General features: G+C 36.1%; 1 protein-coding gene across 2 annotated transcripts in view; it reads right to left on the bottom strand.

The window, feature by feature from the left end:
• Positions 1–6,690: 6,690 nt before the first annotated feature.
• Positions 6,691–23,356, bottom strand: part of LOC128175873 (S phase cyclin A-associated protein in the endoplasmic reticulum-like) — a 37,560-nt gene continuing 20,894 nt past the window's right edge. The window contains exons 25-30 of one of the 2 annotated variants that reach the window (XM_052841729.1): positions 17,165–17,402; positions 15,179–15,280; positions 15,028–15,075; positions 11,870–12,061; positions 8,263–8,317; positions 6,691–7,720 (exon numbers count right to left, since the gene is read on the bottom strand). In XM_052841729.1, the coding sequence (XP_052697689.1) occupies positions 7,623–7,720; positions 8,263–8,317; positions 11,870–12,061; positions 15,028–15,075; positions 15,179–15,280; positions 17,165–17,402 (733 nt within the window). In that variant the 3' untranslated portion in view covers positions 6,691–7,622. Of the gene's footprint in view, positions 7,721–8,262; positions 8,318–11,869; positions 12,062–15,027; positions 15,076–15,130; positions 15,281–17,164; positions 17,403–23,356 lie in introns of both variants that reach the window. The other variant, XM_052841728.1, reaches the window with a different exon arrangement.

The following is a 23,356-nucleotide window of genomic DNA, read 5'->3' as shown; positions in this document are numbered from 1 at the left end:
ATGATAAATATATGTGCTCGGTACATGTACAAATATATCATATACGCTAAGGAACTGGTACTTGTTTCGGAGTCGGACACATAATTATATTCTGGCAAACTTGTAAATAAGTAAAATAACGGATCCAATTAAATTCCATACCTATTAACTTTTTTTTAAATTTTGACATAAGAAAATATAGCTACATATATAAGTACATCATACGTCAACAGGTTAACTTTTTACTTTCTGTTTCTTTGATTCGTATAAGTATTCTCTCTCTCTCTCTCTCCCTCTCTCTCCCCCCTCTCTCTCTCCCCTCTCTCTCTCTCTCTCTCTCTCTCTCTCTCTCTCTCTCTGATCTCTCTGATTTGTAATGGACAATCCAGCATACCTTCAATGATAAAGATTCAAAAGTACAGAAGACGAATAGTGTCAAAGTATTGACAAGAACCATCATAACTCTGAACACTATTTATTTGGATACACCTTTATTTGCCGATATAAGTAGTAAAACAGAATTCCAAACCCGTGCGACTGTTTGTCTCCAGAAGCGTGAACGGAAACCAGGGTCCGACATTGAAGACGAATAAACAACGGCTCGTGATTTCTCGCCGAGCGCCATTGTTTGTAGAATTGATCTGTCATTGAAGACAATGGCTGACAAAACAAGGAACAATATTTATTTGTGAATTTATTGAATCACAGAAGAGTTTTGTTTGCGGAGAGTCCCGCTCCGGCCTGTATACGGGACTCTCATCCATTCAGAAGATAAAACTCAGAACCAATATTGTTCCGGCACTTGCCGCTGTATCAGATGTCAATATTTTAGCACCCGATAGTCGTCACCCCTAGCATGGAACGGGAAGACAGAAGAGGAGCACCCCTAACGCCCCCCGGTCCCGGCTCGATACGGCAGTCACGCAGCCATCAATAACGCTCGATCCCGGCCGCTACAGCACTTCCGGCAACCGGAAGTAAGAAAATGACGGACACATTGTGTCCGCTGTTTCTATTTATGCCCATTGTTTGCCTGACCCGGAACAAATACTCTCGTCGGCAGCGATAGATGTTGAATCAAATATCCACATCGCAATTTTTGAGAATTGATAAAACTTAATCTCAGACGAGTGAAAATCGAAGTCATTGTATACCGAATAGATAATATAGATTTCCATCGGAAATTTGCTTTCCATGCGGTATAGAAAACAATCAGCAATGTTTTCCGCAGAGGATTACGTAACATGAAGCCGTTTGGTGCTTGTTGGATTCTGCAGAAGTCGGTCGGGCCGGCTTGGAGAGATCTCCCCTGACGTTTGTTTGTGACGACTCGCCGTCTGACGACAACAACAGGCAATTGTATCACACAGCATCCAGTGCGGGGCACGGCCTGATTGCAGAATTAAACAGCATTACAGAAATACGTAGTCAATTTATTTAATTCACGATCTAAACCTGCTGCATCTGTTTTACAATGTAAAAATGCAACGTAAATTTTTTTTTGCAATATCAATCTTTTTATTTCATTTTTTGAAAATATGATAAAACCTTAAAGCATATTGGAATAAGAAAATATTAATTTAAATTTTTTGGCCTCGAATTTTGAGTGTGCAAACCTTTCAAAATGCATCGACCAAAATTAGGCGCACTCCGTTACTCAGTTTTTTTTCTCTCACTGCAACGGATTAAAAGCAAAGGAGAAACCAAATGTTTCCCTTTATGGGCTCAAACCATCTGCAAACACCATAAAGCACAGTCATTACAGATCTGTAGCATTACTTTAAATTCTACAACGCTTAGGCTTTGAAGTAATTAAAATATCATAATGCCTAATCTAGAAGAAAATATTGTACACGCATAAGTGCTGCAGCCATTTCATACTCCGAAAAAGCTCTTAACAGAGCATCTCCGTGATAACAGAGTTCCACCTGGGGATTTAATGGCGACCAAAAGCATGGAGCTCACGTCACAGGCGCGTCATCAAACTACTCGCGCTGTCGTCTGATAGCGTCATCCAATGAGAATGAAGAGAGGGGCAATGACCAAGAATTCGCCAATGGGGAAAACTCGCTACAAGTGTAGAGATAGTTTGCGTAAAGAAAATAAAGGTTTTTCTTAAAAAAAATTTTTTTGTTTGACCTATATATTTCTAAGGAATTCACAAACTACATTTAGCACCCTGTCAATGTTAACTGTTTATCAAACATTCGAATGGTAAATCAATATTTATAGTCTTTTTGATAATTCTTGTAGCTTAGAATTACATCTGTTTTAAACTGCATTTTAAAACGATATTAATTTTGTTAGATTATCCTATTCCATCAAGATTCCATGAATGTTGATATTTTCTTTATATTTCAGTATTTAAAATGACAATTTTTCAAATCAACAAATTCTTTGCACTGCTTGATTATATAAGTTTAACAAATGCCTCTAGTGAGGAAAAGCATTGATATAATATGCCAATATCCTATTGCAAATTCGGTGGTTTTAGACATATGTAGAATTAAATGCACTTTCCTCGATTAATTATATGCATGTATTTTCAAAGTCAAATTCTAAACATTGATTGTCATGAAGTTTCATTCCAAGAACTATGCTCAAATATGAAATAATATATATTTGTAAAGTGAGTTCTTAACATTGATTTTCAAAAAGTTTCATATTGGACTCTGTTCTTATCTTATTAGATAAGAATATATATTTATTTAAACTCAGGTTATACACCGATAAACATTAGTTCTGATGAGCTATTTCCCGACTATTGCTTTACTGGAGACGAGGTACTAACGTGTTAAAGATGCGCCCCATATACCGGTGTGTGGAAGTCGGATATAGATACACTACAGAGTCGTTATGGGTGTCAAATATAGATATACTACAGAGTCGTAATGGGTGTCAAATATAGATAAACCACAGATTCGTAATGACCGGATAACAATTAGCCTCGGGATCGGACCCCTCATTCCTGCGTCTCCAACCACCGCGGTGGATCGCCGTGTGCGCCCGCCGTGTCAGGAGGGCGAGAGACACCTCGCTATTTACCGTCCTCGGGCGAGTTAAATCGTTCGGCTGAATTTCTGTGATTGCCTTACTCCGTCTGTCGCTGGCCTCAGATGGAGCGCATTAATCTCTACCTCCGTCAATGTACACCCTTTTGCCAGGAGACAGTTATTTACCCACAGATTAAAATCAGATTTCCAAGACTTAAAAACTGAGTTTGACAACACGGATACCACTTTGAAGATCGGCACGGCGCGATGAAGCCGGGACCGCCGATAAATAAAGAGTTCCAAACGGTTTGCAATTTAAGTTAAAATAAACTTAGACCTTTTGTATTTGTATTGAAATTCAATTTATAAAAAATAATCTTGTTTTATTTCGGTCTGCCTTTTTATGCTATATTTCATTAAATGTGATAAAAAAAATCAATAATGCTGTTTCTTTTACATACAAATATGAAAAAAGTTTGGATTTTTTTCATTGCGGTTTTATAACAAAACACAAACAACTTCAAAAGCGATTTGCACTTTAACAGTAAATTCTAATAAAATCTGCTCCGTCACGGCCCTCAGATAAAATAATGTTCGTAAAATCTCTGAGTAATCGATGTAAAAAAAATATGATAAAAAGTGGAATATTGGAGAGGTCACAGTGCTTGCGTGACAGCCGCCGCATTATACTCTCGGGCGTTCAGTCGTTTCAATATATCTGAAAGGCTCGTCTTCCCACCCTGCACTTCACCGGAAGCTAATTTACCAGTCCATGCGTCTACACGAAAATGTAATTTGTGATAGTCTTGCGCTATTTCCGCTTCTTCGCTCACCTTTCTCACATGCTAAAGAAGAAAACAAAGCCCGCTGCGGGTGTTCCATTCGCAGGCCGCCATTTTTCTGTGGGACCGGAAGTTTATTCGGAGTGCATTGGGTGGAACTGATGTCCTCGGTGAATCGGGATGCTTTAATGAGACGTTGTCAGAGCACAGGTATCTTTGATCTGATTACTGCTCCACAGACGGGCTGATGAAACAAATTATTAATTAAACCTGATTTATCTCGCCTCCCCGACCCATCATTTCCGGGTCGTGCGTAACGCCAATCGACCTTTTATCTTTCCAAAACAATGCAATTTGACGTCATTATGTAATCAACGTACCCGTTGTGATGTAAACCTGCTATTGTTTTCCAGTTCACAGTCAAACATAAAGCAACAGGGAAAACGAGATATAATTATACTTTAACTTATTCAGTTTAAATAACTACATGTACAAACCAAAAAGAATACTATTTCATCTTCGTCGTAAAGCTTTAATTTACAAACAGTTCCATCTTCGCTCTCCTGACGTTTTCGGTACACTCTGTTTCCCATAAATGGGACTAAGTGTATTAAAAACCCAACAAAGTTGAGATAGTTATTAAAGATGAAACACAGAAGAACTTAACATAATAATATTTAACCTTTTTATTAGTACTTATAGCATACGGATCGACCTCCAAAATTTTTGGAAAGACTTTTAAAATAACACAAACACCCCACAATCCATTCAAACTGATATTGTGTTTCCGGTACATGATCAACTTCCGGTCTACATTGTTGATGGTCACCAACGAACAGAAGGGCGGCGAAATAATTAGTTGTACATGTATGTTTAATTAATAAAAGAAGTAAGTAAGTTTATCCTGGTTTTCGTTGTTTATTGTTTAGATTTTATTCAATCTGTTAATGCATTAAAAAAAATAAAAATATTCTTGAGAAATAACTAAACTCGTAACATGAATACATGTAATACATACTCAGACCTCGGTACATGTACATTTATACAGGTATGTTCATGTTCTTCTTGTACAAGTACGTGTACATATGTACTTTGATCGAGACAAGTTATGGTATACAAAAAGGCTTGGCGGTCAAAAATTTAAATTTAAATTTCAAATTTTGAAATGTGATATCTTTGGGGCCATAAACTGTTAAGAAAATATCCAAATACGTCGGTTTTAAATTTGAACATCTTTATACAGAGATCTTCCTCTAACGAAGGTAAAAATAGCCTAAAAATGGCTGGGATTATCCAGCTCCCTTAAGTCCTTGTAGTAATTTCGTTGTATATGTAGGACAGCGTGTTACAATATATTGGTCTACTCGACCCACTGCAACTTCAGGATTCCGATAAAGTTAAAACACATTTAGTTAAGCATCAGGATTTTTTGTCATTAAGCGAATTCCTATCAGATTTTTCAGCATCTAGCGACGCAGTAATGTATCGACGTGCCTGCATTCCTCTATAACTCATTCCTAATGAAAGGAATAATAAACTTGGATGTAAATTTAATAAGTTCTATCATTTTAAGGATAATATGGATTTAGAAGCATTGCTTTTAGTCGTGTGATATTTCTTCGTCAAACAACGCTGATACTAAGCCGCCATTAATCTATGATAAATCTTGATCTCCGATCAAACAACAAGAATTTGTCTTTGGAATCGGCATTTCCAATGGCTGGAGAAATGTTATAAACACTTGTTATTAACACATAGAATAATCCAAAATTCCCGATATATCAGGGGAAATTCCCTCTTACATCGGCCTTCCTCCTGAATAGATGCCAGGGACGCCTTATACCCACCCCCAGTCACCGCTCACGATTCACTTACTTTTAACCAATCCCCAATTACCCGATTATCGGAGATTTCTCTCATCTTGCTTGGACAATTTCGTAACAGTAATTGGAAACAAATCTCCCATACTCTCTCTTGGAAAAATGATAATGCATTGTCTTTTAAATTTATTATACTTTCGGCGCAGTGCGAGGATTAAGTGGGTGCGTTCGATTTAAGCGAGCGGTCCCTCCGTCCTCACTGAAATCCCTGCTTCTACCGATGAATAATCCCTTTACCACTGAAGCAAGCGAGTCAGAGATTTATTAAGACTGCATTACAGCACTTTTGTATAACTAACATTCACTATAACGCAAGTACATGTTGGATTTTCGATAAAACTCCCTGGAGGGACAATTGCTCATCATTTAATTCCTCGACAAAATATTATTATCTCAGAGACATGAAAACTTGGTAATCCTGCCCATATAACTACATAGGAAACGTGTTTTATAATATTTTCTGGATATAAAATAGATCTGAACTAATTTGTTTCTTATGCTGTACAGTTTGCTATATTAAACTCAACTTTATCATACATTTTAAAACCATAAATTTAGATAACTTTTGTTCAATGCAATCATTAAAACGAAAACCAAAAACAGATATGAGTCTGAAAACTATCCTCAATAAAGTATGAGTTTCAATTTAGGAATAAGGAAGCATTTTTCAAGTTTTAGGAGGTGATCAAAACCCAAATAATCTTGGAGGGCTTTATGATAGATTTCATCAAGCCTGACCAGATTTAATATCCAGACTCAGACTATTATTGTTCATTTTAATTTAAATAATGGACATTTTTTCCTTATTTTTCATTTTGTATAATTATGCATATCCCGCGTGCGGCACCCAATACATGTACGTCATAAACGATATGTAACAAATTGGATTCTTGGTGTTATCACAGCAAAATGCACTGGAAAATGTAGACATATGAAAATCAAAGACACTTTTGTGAGAATTTATATGCTTGTTACACTCCGTACAAGTATAATAATGTACATACAGCTAGTATACATTGTAGTCTTCTTCAAGATTCTAGACAACAACAATAGAAAGATAATGCAGTATTTTAATACTTCAGAGTGATTGACAAACACAACAATAGCAGCAGGGTCTCCACAAAGTAAAAGATCTCAGTCCACATACACAAAGTAAAAACATAGCCAACCACACACTTCACAACCCTGGAACATTGCTCAGAATCATACATTCACATAAATAAACCCTTCATCTCATACCCATATTTCATCTTATACACACATATTGGATCTAAATCTACAAATATCATATCACAATTCTTTGTTTGGATAATATCATTTGTTCAGATCTGCACATACACATGAACTTGACCTTGATCTCCTCAATCAATGACCTTCAACCTCTTTTTATTCATCGTCACACTTGGCTAGTTTTGGTTTTAGAAACCCACTCAAAACACAAAGGTGTAAAAGAACAAACACAAAACAGCATGAATTCTGATACAGTGCGATGTAAATCATACAGAAATAAGGAAAATAAAATCTTCTGTGATATTTCAACCTTACAAACAGGGTATGCTCTATGGCATACAGTATCTCAACATACATCTATGTTATCAAATAATGTAATATAAAAATAAAAAATCTTCAGTCAAATGATTCTCAAAATCAACAAACATAATTGATACAAACATATTAAAATCAAAACAGCTAAATCAAGTGGAAATAAGCAGGTAAATAAAAACCCACACTACAAATGAAACTACATGTAAAAGATCAAAACTGTGGATTATTACTGATGGACGGATTCAACAAATTGAAATAATTTTGTTACAATGATACAATCAGAACACAAACACCAGATACACAAAATAAGCAGCAAAATAAATGGTCCCATGTAAAAAAATAAATAAATAAGATAAATAAATTAATATCTGACATGGATTGATCAAGTGCTCAGATCTCTTTCAAAGTTCATCCTTTGTGACTTTTGACCCTTGATGATATCACTAGGAGACCTTGAAGTACTCCTGGGCGGCGGTCAGCTGTTCCCGTGGAAACCGAGAGAGCAGGGACATCCGCTGGTCCCCTGCTTCCTTCTCCTGGGCTGATTACAAAAAATATAATATAACTGTTATAGCAAAATAACAATATAACTTTACTGTTATAGCAAAACAAGAATGTGTACAAAACTGCATTTACAAATCTTTACAATTGAACATTGATAAGTACATTAAATACATGTATGTAAAAGTTGGAGGTCCACAAATTTTTCCTAATAATATTTTAACATTAAAAATTGTTCATTTTAGCTTCACTGAATTAAGAAGGTTTGACTGATTATACATGTACATGTAATTGTCCCGCTCTATTACAACTGTGATGTTGTAAGTAGGGGAGCTCTACTGTAGATTGCTTATTTTACACGGTTACTTAATTTCGCGATCACGGTGTTTTGTATCAAAACGTGAGAATATAAAATCCCGAATGCGGAACTTTTATCCTTATCTCTTATAATTCTCAAATCTCAGAAAATAAACGCGAGATTTTAAAATCCGCGAGGGGTGCTTATCGCGATTTTACGCGGATATTTTAATTCCTTGCATTTAATTTGGAATTAACAGTATCTCTGCTATCCCTAGAACTAACCTTTCTTGGATGTGGAACTTGGTGAGGATTTAGCCTGGTTCTCCAAAATTTTCTCCTGAAAAATTATTAAAAAAATTAAAAAATGTGATTGGTATGATTGCTTTTATAAGGACCAGATGGGATGTCATGATCCTCCATATGGGGAATGTCACCGCCTAACCCTCCGAATTTTAATTTGTCGGTGGGTAAAACACAAGTACGCACATCCCTCTCTTCCTGAGGTTTATGATTGCAGTTTTTGAGATTCCACACTTTGTATATACACATCTGGAATCGATACTGTCCAGTAACAACACAATCATTAACGTAAAAACACGGAATAACATTCCAGGCTGGTGTAGAATGGCGTAATAAATACACGACTACGAGTGGGGAGGCTGAGTAGTCAGCTGTGGGGGAACACAACCTCTGGGGGTGGGGGAGTCTGGGTGCTTGACAGCCTCTACACAGAGAGCAATCAATCTGAAGCACTCACTCCAGCAGGCCCTACTCTAATCACCTTGCTTTATTGTTAACATGATGAGGTAATCGTCTCTTTATGAGGGGTTCAAGATTTTAAACAATTTGAAAAATATTATTTGCAAGGTTCCCAAAAGGTATTTACATCAATTTCATTTCTACATACAATTCAAATTTTAAAAAAAATTTAAAGTTCAGTTTATAAATTTTAACTCTAACCTCCAAAATTTTAAATAAATGAATGCAACTTTTAGTGACATACATTTAACTGGAAATTCTAAATAATGAATGCTCCCTCCATTAGCCCCGGTTACAGGGTAATACCATTTTTTACGAGTTTTTGTGGGAAATTAATCAAATATTTTGACACAGTGAAGAAGCTTTGCCGAGAAATCAGAAGTGGATCCCCAGTAAGTATCTAGTGAGCCCGCTTCGACTTGCGACAAATGTGAGAGGCTCTTGATGCAAGATTCAGAGTGTGTATTAGACCAACACTGTAAGTATTTGGTGACAAAAAAACGAAAACAGAAACATGGTATCAAGACTTCACTGTGACATTCATTCATCTGCGAAAAGAAAGACTCTCACAATATGAAGTCTTACAGCTGTTGATATAGACAATGCAATAATCACTAGACTGAAACCAACAAACACGATTCAATACGTTACAATTTCTTATCCTGAGACAGGCTGCAACATCATAAAACAATCCCTGACATCCACCTACTTCTGTTGGTTTCAGACAACAGGATAAAATACTCATCCAAACATTCAAAGAGATTTTCATATTTTGAATAAAAAATCAAAGACCTCTCTATGCATTTGATCATGTACTATTACATATGACAACAGCAAGAGATTTAACGCTTCACAATGATGCATGCATATTTTATGCATTTATGTATTATTTTCAATAAAAATTCTGTTTTGTGACAATACAGCTTTGAAAAAAGCCTAAAATCAACTAATCTGAACTAGCTACCACAATAAATGACTGCTGTACACAAATAAAAATTTGATAAAAATCAAAGTACTATACGATTCCCCGAAGGATCCATGCAAAACACACTGAATAAATATTTGACAGCAATACAAAGAAAACATCAGGTGTAACATTGTCAGAGATTACAGAACATTAATATTGCAGCTAGCTTATTTTTCACTGGCTGATTTCAATATTCTTTACTTTTGTGTGTGTGTGTGTGGGGGGGGGGGGGGGGGGTAATGGGGTAGTATTGTCATCTGAGACTATGATGGAAAACCTGGTCCATAGACAGTCAAAACACACTCAATTGTTGTCAACAAATATCAAAGAGTTATGTAATTTGCAATAGGGCAAATATCTATACAAGTGCTCAAAATTAAGGTAGAAAATATAATTTTTTGGTATTGTCTTGAGAATATCTTGTACATTATCCTATTTGCTGTTACATTTATCTTTTCCATTTTATCATTGTCATTATAGTACAGCAGACTATTTCAGATTGTAAATACTTATACGTCTATATATTTTGGTACAACTTATTTATGTATATACGTTAAACCTATGAACTGTATGGTTCTCGGTAATAAACAATACAATAGGACCAGTGTCTCAATACGCCCCCTCATTATTAGGAAATAAAACAACGACGTGATTGGTTAGTGTTTACACCTTTACAAATATGGATGATAAGAGAAAGCAGCGTAACTCACGGCTGATTAGAAGTCCATAATATGTACAGATGCCTTGCTTTGTCTTTTATCAGATTTTTAAATTTGTGCTGTGTTTAATCAAGTCCTCTGTAATTACTGCTGTAATTAGGCTGAACTGACTGTGACTCTGATTGAGACAAGCTGAGTTATGATGATTATATGACTGAGCTCATCTCTCTCTGTCAGAGTCTGTAGAGTTTAAGTCGAGGCTGTCCAGCAACGGAGGCTGGATAAGATACCAGTCACTAAATCTTCAACAAACAGGATTGAATGCACTAAACACTGATGTATAGAGAAAACTGCATGCCCACTGTGGTAATGCAATAATTATACAGTACCACTGACTTTGGTCAACAAGAATACCCCTGTATGTGCCTCGCTGTATTTGGCAATAAATATACTCTTCTGTCTAGTTCTATAGAAATATTAAATTTTCAGTGCATCAATGAAGTTGAAAAACTTTAAAACCCCTAAATGTACCTCACTAAAATTAGGATGTCTGATTAAAAAAATCAGCTTTTGTCCTTCTGACATTGAAGTAAAAAATTTATTACACTCCAAAAAGTCCAACAAAAATATAAACCTTTTTCGAGACCAATGACACACCCTATACTTCATAGAATTTTAAACAAAGCCAAAACTATGCACAACTTATTGTGTGCATTCAATATGCAGTTTTTTATTTGGATGGAACTCTAGCTCAAAGTTCTGTCAAACCGAATTTCCAGTGGATCTACAGTTCTGCAGCTATTACACACCCTGTACATACATCAGTGACAAACCCTGTATGTTCCTCAGTGATACACCCTGTATTTACCTCAATGACACACCCTGTACATACACCAGTGACACACACCAATGACATATCCTGTACATACCTCAATGACATGCCCTGTACATACCTCACTGACACACCCTCTATGTACCTCACTGACACACCCTGTACGTATCTCAATGACACACCCTGTATGTACCTCAATGACACACCCTGTACGTACCTCAATGACACAACCTGTATGTACCTCAATGACACACCCTGTACGTACCTCAATGACACGCCCTGTATGTACCTCATTGACACACCCTGTACGTATCTTATTGACACACCCTATACGTACCTCAATGACACGCCCTGTATGTACCTCATTGACACACCCTGTACGTACCTCAATGACACACCCTGTACGTACCTCATTGACACACCCTGTACGTACCTCAATGACACACCCTGTAGTACCTCAATGACACACCCTGTACTTACCTCAATGACAAGCCCTGTATGTACCTCATTGACACACCATGTACGTACCTCAATGACACGCCCTATATGTACCTCACTGACACACCCTGTACATACCTCAATGACACACCCTGTACGTACCTCACTGACACACCCTGTACATACCTTATTGACACACCCTGTACGTACCTCACTGACACACCCTGTACGTACCTCAATGAAGTTGGACAGCAGGGCACAGCTGAGTTCCTGCTCCAGGATGACTGTGTTGGACTTGTTGACATAGCAACAGGCGATGAGGGTGGGGAACAGAATGGCGGTCAGGCGGGGGTCACTGAAATACTGGAACGGCAGGGAACACATCTGTTGAAGGACGGTGGGTGACTGGCCGGATTGAATCACTACCTGTAATACACATGTGTACATTTAACATTTACAACTAATACAGGTAATATAGTACTGTGTCTGACTGAAACACTACCTGTAATATACAGATGTACATGTAATATAGATTTATAGATATTACTGGTAAAAAAGTACTTTGTCTGACTTAATCACTACCTGTAATATACAGGTGTACATGTAATATAGATTTACACCTATAAATACAAGTAATAAAGTACTGTGTCTGACTGAATCACTATCTGTAACATTCAGGTATACAGGTTAATACAGGTAAAATTGGTAATACAAATACAGGTATAGAACTGTGCAAGGACTGACAAAAGAAATTGGTTTGATTAGAAACAGTGTATTATTTTTCAACATATATATTTTGTAAGCAAGGTTCAATAACTCCTATAATATATTTCATGAGGTGCTGACATAAATTTATATTTGTAGTGATTCACAGTCTCAAAGATTGAGTATACCATTGCTTGTGACTCTTCACAACGCATCTGATCTTTTGAATTTGAGAGTGTGCGATATGTTTCTGCATTGCTCCTCTTGCATTAACACATCTCACTGACTAGTCTTACAGATCCTGGGGGTCAGGGGGTCTTGATTCCTGTTTAACACCACAGTCAGCTCTCATTAATAAGATGTTAAGAACTAATGCACATTTCATGAACTCCCAGAAACCTTATATCCAGGGTCCTCATAACAGCTTTTCAAACTCAGTGCCTTCCAATTGAGGGGATATTATTCCTGGTAATAGCTGAACCTACTTTTGGAAGTCACAAATCTGAAGAATTGAGCTTGACATTAGGGGGATCATAATGCTATGGAGTTGTGACAAGAAAAGCAAGATGGATGTGTTTCTGAGGCAGATGCACATTGTTCAGTCAGCAGACAGTGTTTGTCCCCAGCGATTCCCTGGACAATTGTTCAGCGCTAGAACAACAGTGACTCCATATTGAGTCAGAGTCATAAGAGCCCTTATTACCCTATATTAACAGCTTGTAAACAGAGACGGGGGTAATGAAGATGGGTGATAGAACAGCAGGAGTTCCCATGATTCATAGATCTCAACTCCGTGGGGACCATTGCTGAGGCTGATTGTCAGTGGACCATCACCATGGTAACCCCTCACAACAAATCACTATGGTAACCCACCTCCATAACACCACCTCAAGATGCCACAATGAACTACCACATCAATCTTGCTACCTACCACAAAATGAGAGTGATGAGGCCACAATGTAAGAAAAGACTGAATGCTGCATCTCTTGGACTACAACCAAATACTACCTCTGTAAAATCTGAGCAAAGGACACCACTTACATCAACTTTGAATTGACCCCCACCTATAGGGAGGGCCACTAGTTTACTACTTACATGACTATACCACTAAAAAGCCACTTAATAGAGGGTTAACGGATACCCATCCATTTGACTTTACTTTATGTTACATAATAATCTGGAGCAAGTTTTTTTGTAAGTCATCAGATTAGTTGACAAAGATACAAAGTCAATGTGCCTTAAATTGCTGTGACTGAAAGACTTATCTAGCAACTCTCTCCCCCCCCCCACCCCCCAGGCCTGCCTGTCAACTCCCACACAACCCTGAAACACTGCAATAGTGCAACTCTGGCACACATCAACATTCATGATAATTTTTATCCCAGGTTCTTACTTTTTCCTAAGCTTTAGAGCTGCTTTCAAGCATGTCAGGTGTGAGATGTCTCAATTATTACCTGACAAAATGGAAATAAATTTGTAAAATTTCTGCACCTTCATAAAATATCATTCAGCAAGTGTGTACATCTCCTAGAGACAAGTAGTAAACACTATTTATCATAGCAGGCCCTTCAGAGTCTACATAAAACTCCTCCTCAACAAATCCTCACCACGCTACAGGATGGGATAGAACCCAAAGATCTCGGGGCAAAACAAAGTGCCTCTCTTGACAACATGTGTCTCAAGTTGTAAAATCCCCAACTTCACCGGACTACTTCAGCTTTCTACAACTTTCCCACAGTTGAAGTAAACTTTAACACAAAATCAGGCATGTACAAAATGTTCAATGATCATTGAGAAAAAAAAATATAAACTGTTAGCAAGCGAACGACACAAGAGGGTCTGAGTACAATATGTTCATGTTTTCAGAGAGAGAGAGAGAGAGAGAGAGAGAGAGAGAGAGAGAGAGAGAGAGAGAGAGAACAAGCATCTAGTGAGGAAACTAGATATAGAGGGATAGAAATAAAGAAAAAGTGTAAGAAATTGAATGAAAAACACCTATTGTTTGATATTTATCTCTTTATTGGGATTAGAGACTTTTTTTTAAATTAAATACCAGGTTTTGCACATGAGATCAGTGTCGGATTGTTATATTTGCCTGTTTTTGGTGATAAGTACCTGGTTTTTGGTGATATATTGATATGTACCTGTTTTTGGTGATATGTACCTGGTTTTGTTGGTAGTATTTTACCTGGATTTCAGGTTTAGGGAGGGTGTAAATGTGCAGCATTCAGGGTTAAGGACTGATATCTACCCTCTAGTGAGTGTTTTTTTATTACCTGGTCTTTGAGTTATTTACCTGGTTTTTCGGGTTTAGGACGGTAGCCCACACACAGAACCACCTTGTGTAGCAGCTCCTCTGAGTTCTTTTTTTATTACCTGGTTTTCGGGGTTGAAGACCGTGAAGTAGCCCACACACAGAACCACCTCGTGTAGCAGCTCCTCTGAGTGTTTTTTTTATTACCTGGTTTTTGAGATATTTACCTGGTTTTCAGGGTTGAGGACGGTGAAGTAGCCGACACAGAGAACCACCTCGTGTAGCAGCTCCTCTGAGTGTTTTATATTACCTGGTTTTTGAGATATTTACCTGGTTTTCAGGGTTGAGGACGGTGAAGTAGCCCACACAGAGAACCACCTCGTGTAGCAGCTCCTCTGAGTGTTTTATATTACCTGGTTTTTTAGTTATTTACCTGGTTTTCAGGGTTGAGGACGGTGAAGTAGCCCACACAGAGAACCACCTCGTGTAGCAGCTCCTCTGAGTGTTTTATATTACCTGGTTTTTGAGATATTTACCTGGTTTTCAGGGTTGAGGACGGTGAAGTAGCCGACACAGAGAACCACCTCGTGTAGCAGCTCCTCTGCGGTGAGGCGGCTACAGTACCAGATCAGGTAACTTGCGATGTGTCGGAACTCCAACGACATGCCCTCCTCACCTAGGGTTTTCTGTCACAGAAAAACAAAACACAAACATTAGTGAATGAATAAGTGATATGCCCTCCTCTCACACAATTTCTGTCAGGCACCAATGAAATAAGAATTAACATTTACCAAACCAGACACCTGCAGTAACATTTTAAACCGGATTTAAGTTTCAATCAAAAATGTTATAATTATGCTTTTAGCGTGTTTAGTGTTAGTTATGATTATGATAGTCTTTTGTCTCAATTCATTAAGTCACCAACTTTAATTTTATATTTTATTTACCGGTAATCACTTTTGATGAAATGATACAACTGCCTAATATATGTATGAAAATTTAAAGGTCATGATGGTGATATGAAATGGGCCTATCTCAAAAAATTGAAAAACGTGTTAAAATTATCAAACCTTTGCAATCTTTTAACATTATATATGAAAAATTCTAGATTGTTTAATGTTCATATACATGTGTTTTCATGGACTGAATTTCAATTGGGAGAAAATTACAGCAATTACATATGGCCTTTATAAACTTCATGCCCTAAATTTCCATTTCATAGGAAATATAATTTTGCGTAAATTTAACTCAGACAGAACCCAGTGATGTATACATAGTGATACAGATATACAATTGATACAAAGTTCTGTACAAGGTGCAAAGACACCCTCCTTGTAATAAATTATCCCTGAGATAAATATAGCAGAACGAAGGCCATTTACTTCCCCTGTAATGTAGACAATATCACCAGGGACAAACTTCAAAGGAAACAGAGTTTGTTTTTCAGAGCATGAGAGTTTCAAGGCCAGATCCATTGAAACTTTAACATTGATTACAAAGATCCTTCCCTGGATGTATACATCAGAGCTATTATAAGGTGGCAATGCTGCTTTCTGCCACTATTAAAGATGACCTTTTATGTAGTTACAATATTCTCTGAAGTTCAGCTCGTGCTACTAAAGACCTAAACATCTCTCCAATCATAGAATGCTTTGTCCAGCTATCAAAATAACCTGTTCTAAGACAATCTACAGATAACCAGATTCCTCATTTAAAAGTTTAGCTGTACATTCTTAATTAAAATTTAAGTGCAGAGAAAATATCGTTTAATTTTTTTTAATTTTTTTTTTTACAAAACAATGTTTTACATACGGTACCCTTTTACATACATTAAAAACATCAGTATTTGAATTATAAAATTGTCCTTAACAATAACCAATAGTGTAAAGAGAAAAATATTATAGTACTTATTAAAAGCTGCATTTTACTTCATTAAACCCTGATTAAAATGCAACTTTTAATAACCATTTGATTTTTACCTATTATGCCCCCTTACCCTCATTTGTACATGTATTTTAAAATCATTATTCAAATGCAATTCAAATGCATAATAACTACAGTGTATTACATTTTCATTTTTGGGATCATCACAAGAGTTTAACAGTTACCAAGAGCATATCTTTATTACAAACTGTAATTCAAGTTACCTGTAACCGGTGTGTAACATTACCCATTGTCTACCTGAAAGTTGTAGCACTTCACCAGTTACTCATTATCTTTACACATTGTTACAGTACACCAGTTACCTGTCATATTACACATTAGTTACCTGTAGCAAAACACCAAAGAGTAACCCAGCTGTAACAGTTGCCTTACATTACACACATGTTACCTATAACAGGTGTCTTACATTACACACAAGTTACCTGTAACAGGTGACTTACAATACACATAAGTTACCCGTAACAGTTGCCTTACATTACACATAAGTTACCTGTAACAGTTGCCTTACATAACACATAAGTTATCTGTAACAGTTGTCTTACATTACATATAAGTTGCCTTTAACAGTTGCCTTACATAACACATAAGTTATCTGTAACAGTTGCCTTACATAACACATAAGTTACCTGTAACATCTCCAGACTAAAGGTGGCCATGTTGTTGAGCATCTTGATGCCGGTCAGTATGACAGCCATGGTGTGCTGGGGGAGTTCGGGCGGGGACAGATCCCCCCTGCTGGGGGCACCCGAGTGGAGCAGCATGCCATACAGCAAGGACACGATGCCCACCAGCTCCGTCGCCTCGTACGTACTAATCAACTGGGTAGGGTCCTCCTGTTTCTTACGCTCAAAGATGGCCGCATTTCTGGGAACAGAAAATAAAAGTTACTCAACTGTACAGTCAATGGAGAGAACACTTACATGTTCTGTAGAAACACTAGAATCTGTCAAAAAGGCTCAATTTTTTTGTGAATTTTTGTGGGTACCCATATTCATTAATGAAAACCTCAAATGAATTATGAAATAGCACTCATTCTAATTTCTAAATAAGTTCTAATTTCTTCAATATCTCAACAGTATTTCAAATATTGTATATGAAAGATATCAGAATTCAACTGTATGATATGATTTGACAATATTCCAACAGAAATCTTGTTGTAATCCTGAACCACTGAGGTTTCATTGACTGTACTGGTCCACTGAATTAGATGAAGATACTTAGGTCTGTTAAAAATGAGTTATTATTCATTCAGGTTTTTTGAAAGTCCACAGCTGAAAAAAAATGGAATCAGACAAAACAACTGAAGTTCCTTTAACAATAATTTACCACAAAATCTTATTATGGTCAGATACAGAAGATAAAATGGGGGGAAATTTCTGTAGAAAAAAAAGGAGATAAAAGGAAATCTTGCATCAGATGTGAGCACAAACTCCGGAGCATAAACCACCGGGAACCGCTACATTATTGGTCTTTATTTACAAAAAATGATAGTCTTAAATAGATTTATCAGATCAATGCGACAGCTATAATTATATCTTGTGGGCCTTAATTATATTTTCAGTATGAAAAACATATTATTTTCTATCCATAAATGAATCATATTTTATCAATATTATATGAATCGTAGTCACTGCTGAAGACTGGTGTCTTGGGAAGATGGAATTGGATTTAAGTCCGGAACATAATCGAATGTTCGGGCCGCAATAAGCCCCCCCAAACGCACCATTAGGCAATCCCTCCGAGACTTGGATGGGGACTTCTAACTGAATCATTCTGTGCAATATAATTTGGTAAATTTAAGGTTGTCATATTTGATAGAGATTAGGACTATAAAGCCGGGAATTATCCTGACAGCCCTAATGTGTTATCTTTGTCAGTGGTCATTTGAGCAGATAATTTAATATCTGCGGTCTTTGGCGGGTACCGTGTTTACAATTAAACTGATTTTCTATCTCGCACAGATTTTGTTTTTTTTCCTTGCATGTGGACGCATGCAACAACGGCCATATCATATGTGTCTGCTTAGAAGCCCATGAAACATTTCCACCACAAGATGCACGATCTGCCATAAATCTGATATGAAACCACTGAATCCAACTGAGTTTAAATTGAATATAATTGGACAGCAGAGGCATATAATTCTGGCTTAAAAACTGCCAAAAATTTATACAAATGCATAGTGTTGTACATGAAGCTCTTTATTTTTAATAAGTGTGTTTATCTGCTTTACAGTTGAGAGAAGTAACATGGGTGTATAAAAAAAAATATATAAATATGAAAATTATCCAATAAAATCTAATGCTGTATCACTGTCAAGAAATGAATTGGCAAAATCAGTGTGGTCTTAAATTTAAAAAAATTCAATTTCTATAGAGAAACATTATTACTCTCTTTTTTTCTTTTCAACTGTACCTTTAATAATATCCCTCTCAAATCATCTTTCACTTTACATACCAAAAAAAAAAAGTTATTTCTTTCGTTTGTTCTGGAAAATATTGCTGACTGATGTACAACCTGGACCATAAATTTACAGGAACATAAGAAAACAAGTTCTGTGGAACCGTGGATTGAAGCCAGAATGGATATTTAATTTATTAACTAAAATGGCCTCAAAAGTGTGAAACTGTAAATTAAATTATAAAAAATTCATGCTTCAGGTACAAACAGAATATTTATCTGCATTGATTTCATTGAACGAGAAAATTGGACGACTAGTTTTGTTTGGTCTACAATTTCTCATTCACCTGCGACGGGATTACATCAATTGAGACATCAACTGTGAAAATACAGGAGAAAACACCTGCATCTCCACGATCTCATCAGTGATTACTGGAGCAACGTTACGTAAATGTTTTGCCTTATGCCACCAACAATACAACTCATTATGTTAGCCCTCAAGTTTTTGTGCCATTGAAAACACATTTACTCAAATTTTCCAAAATTATATTATTTTCTCAATTCATTTTCTCTAAGAGGGGTATGAAATATGAATGGTTTTGGTCACAGAATTGGACGCAAGCTTGACTTGAGCTAACGAAGGCTGGTTAATTGGACAATAAAGATATAGCACACAAATACATTTTAACTCAATTTCATTACAGGAAAAGACCACTCTGACAGATGCATTGATATCGTGGTCATGGTTAATGCTCATCAGAGGGGGAGAAAAAATCACAAAGATTGCAATAAATTAAAAAGATTGAAATATGGCAAAACTTGGAACAGTTGGGATGTAATTAAAAAGCAAACATTTCTCGCTCTTCGTAGCTTTTTTCTCTCATTGCAAATTATGATAAAATGAATTAATGTACATTTTCAAATCTTTCATTTCATTTTTTTGTAGGGATGGGGGATGCCTGCCACCTGACTGGCTGTAGCAATGTATTACCTTTAAGAATTTTACTGTCAGCTTTTTTAGTCAAAATCAATGTGATGTGTTTTTTTTCTAGTTTATAAATAGCTTTCATTTTAATATCATAGAATACATCTTAACCACAGGAAATGTTCCTAAAAGATCTATGTGTGAAATGATTTTTTTTAGCTTAGAATATTTTTTTTAATCTTTAATATTTCTTTTTTTTTGTAACTACATGTATCAATCAATATTGCTGACACAACATCTCAACATTAAATGAGATGATAACGGCTAGGTCGTTGACATCGCTATGAAATGCCCACTTTATGGTTATATATTAAGATATTGTTTCATTTATCAAGAATACATTGCATGATCATTCAATGAGTTGTCAAGGCCACAGTTAATTGAGATCAGGTTTCAGTAACATCTGTCATCATACACTAGTATTTTAAGAGTGTAACAAGTGAAAAGCTGTCAATGTGACAGCAAACTGGGTTTTCTTTTATGTGAACTGTATCCATAATCCACATTAACCCGTATCCAGTGAAATGGATAAGGTGAAAGGGTACCCTATATGCAATATTTTGCCAAAAAATGACTAAGTTCAAAAGCTGGTATTTTTTTCATAAATATGCATACCTCTGATATATGTACAATTGATCTGCAAAAGAACAACTTCCTATCTTGAAAACTGTAGGAGGAGTTATCCGTACATTGAGGGTACCCTATATGCAATTTTTTGCCAAAAAATGACTAAGTTCAAAAGCTGGTATTTTTTTCATAAATATTCAGAAATCAAAATCCTAGCAATATGCACACCTCTGATATATGTACAATTGATCTGCAAAAGAACAACTTCCTATCTTGAAAACTGTAGGAGGAGTTATCCATACAATGAGGGTACCCTTTTGCCAGCCGCCTGCCATTTTCACCATTTTAATAACCGGATTTTTTCGTTGGAAAACCCGGTTAAAAATGGTACATTGTACAGGAAAAATAAGTTATAATGAAAACTGAATAAGGATATACTTTCTAAAAAGGTCAAATAGATAGCTGATTAGTAAGAGTAATTTAGACGTACAATCTTTGTCTGTGTATTCTATTTAGCGCTTTTAGCAGCTACCCCTAAATTATGTACATCGCTAAATGCCATGTATATGTAAGTCTCATATGCTAATTCAAATCCACGCCAACTTGTTCCAAAACTAGTTTTTCGCCAAATATATCATACCCTCCAAATGTAATACATTTACAGTAACCTTGTCCATTTAATCAGGTATTAATTACCTGTACTAAGGTAAGGTAAGATCCCTTTATCTAAAGTCTGTCCCTAGTAACAGCAATTTGAAATTTATTCCTGTACACATTATTTGAGGTACCGTATATACTCGCTTATAAGTCGGTATTTTGGGAGTAGAAATTTGAATTAAAAGTAGGGGTCCGACTTATAGGCGTGACATACAATCAGATAATTTTTCCACTGAGTAAAACTTCGTTTTTGGGTGCCATTTTGCTTCCAACTTTTGACTTGCGATCCATATACTTGACATTTTTTTTTTAATTACTAAAAAGATAAACACTTAATAAATACATTGAATTTTTCAACTGTATTTCTTAAAATATGAACAAGGTTTATTTGATAGTATTTTTTATTTAAACAGGCAATTATTTACGCCTGAGGTGATAATAGCTGTAGGTATAACTGTACTTAAAACAACACAAGCCAACACTGAGTTTAGGAGGCTAATTACCAATCCTAATCAGTCAGTAGGGGATAAAATCACTGTCATTTTATTTCCAATAGCATTTAAAATAGTTTTTGAGCTATAATCAAGTTGTAATGAGTGTTTAAAAAATATAATGGCGTCCAAAATCGTAAGTTACAAACTTCAAGAAAGATAACTCTGTTTACAGAAAACTATTAAAAAACATGGCGTCTAAAAGCGATCTAGTGGGATTACAGAACAGCAATTTCTGTTTAATACTTAAAAATTAAACACAAGAATAATTCCTGGTCTGTTTAAAAAAAAATAAAGATCGATTTATAATTATTCATAATTAATTACACATGAGGTGATAATAGCTATATTGGTGGCTGTAGGTGGCATGTCACCTAAAACAACACAAGCTAACACACCACTTTTAAAAGGGGCTATACCATCTTAATCAGTCAACAGGGGATCAAAATCACTATCATTTAATTTTCAATAGTATTTTAAATATTTTTATAGCTTACACCAAGTTTTCATCAGTGTATCATTAAAAAAAAATGGCGTCCAAAATCGAAAGTTATTCATCCAGGATAGATGTGTTAACTGAACACAACACTTTTAATTAAAATGCATTGCAGCTAGAAATGATAACAGAGGGGTCAAACACCAATATTTTTTATCTAGAATATAGTCATGCTTGATAAAATGTGCTTATTTTATTGGCAATCTGTAGACTGATTATCCAGAAAAAATTACCCAACTTATAAGAGGGTCAATGGCAAAATCTTGAAAATAAACTTGAAAAATGGCAACCGACTTATAGGCGAACAATACTTATAGGCGAGTATATACGGTAAGCTCCATCAAAACATGACCTTCATCTCTGTGGCTCTAGCTTGGGAGTGTAGGACATAAAATAATGACCTTGAAATAGGGATTTTATTTTTTTTGGACCTCTTTGTTTGGTTATTTTGTTTGACCTCTGTGTGGGGTTATTTTGTTTGACCTCTGTGTGTGGTTATTTTGTTTGACCTCTGTGTGGGGTTATTTTGTTTGGCCTCTGTTTGGGGTTATTTTGTTTGACCTCTGTGTGGGGTTATTTTGTTTGACCTCTGTGTGTAGTTATTTTGTTTAACCTCTGTGTGTAGTTATTTTGTTTGACCTCTGTGTGTAGTTATTTTGTTTGGCCTCTGTGTGGGGTTATTTTGTTTGGCCTCTGTTTGGGGTTATTTTGTTTGACCTCTGTGTGGGGTTATTTTGTTTCATGTACTCAATGAGGTTTTGATTCATTACTTTCACACTTAGACACATATAATATGGGTCAAGGACATCAAATTGATATAGGATGCAATATAAAAATTGCCATGTTATGATTTTTATATCATATACTTATAGTTAATATTAAAGAAACATTAAATAACATCATTCGATGAATGATTATTGTTAACAAATCGCTCCGTGTCTATATATTCCATTTCTAACAAACTTCCCTGAAAATTTTGCGCCAGCTGTTTGTATACCAAGTTGACGCCGATGTAACTATTTGACAACATACTTGGAGATGGGTATTAAATGGTGCATACCGAACTCTATGTCATAACAGCCGATGATTAACGGATAGGGATGTGATATAACATCCGAATATTGCTGGAGAGGAGTGTGATATGAATTTTATATCACACCCCTACGGTTTATATCACACGGGTAGGAAAATTTTCGATTTATATCGCACAGGGCGGAAAAGGGTA

The sequence above is a fragment of the Crassostrea angulata genome, chromosome 3 (assembly GCF_025612915.1).
Source record: "Crassostrea angulata isolate pt1a10 chromosome 3, ASM2561291v2, whole genome shotgun sequence".
Lineage (NCBI taxonomy): Eukaryota > Metazoa > Mollusca > Bivalvia > Ostreida > Ostreidae > Magallana > Magallana angulata.
This window is presented reverse-complemented; position numbering and strand designations above follow the sequence as displayed.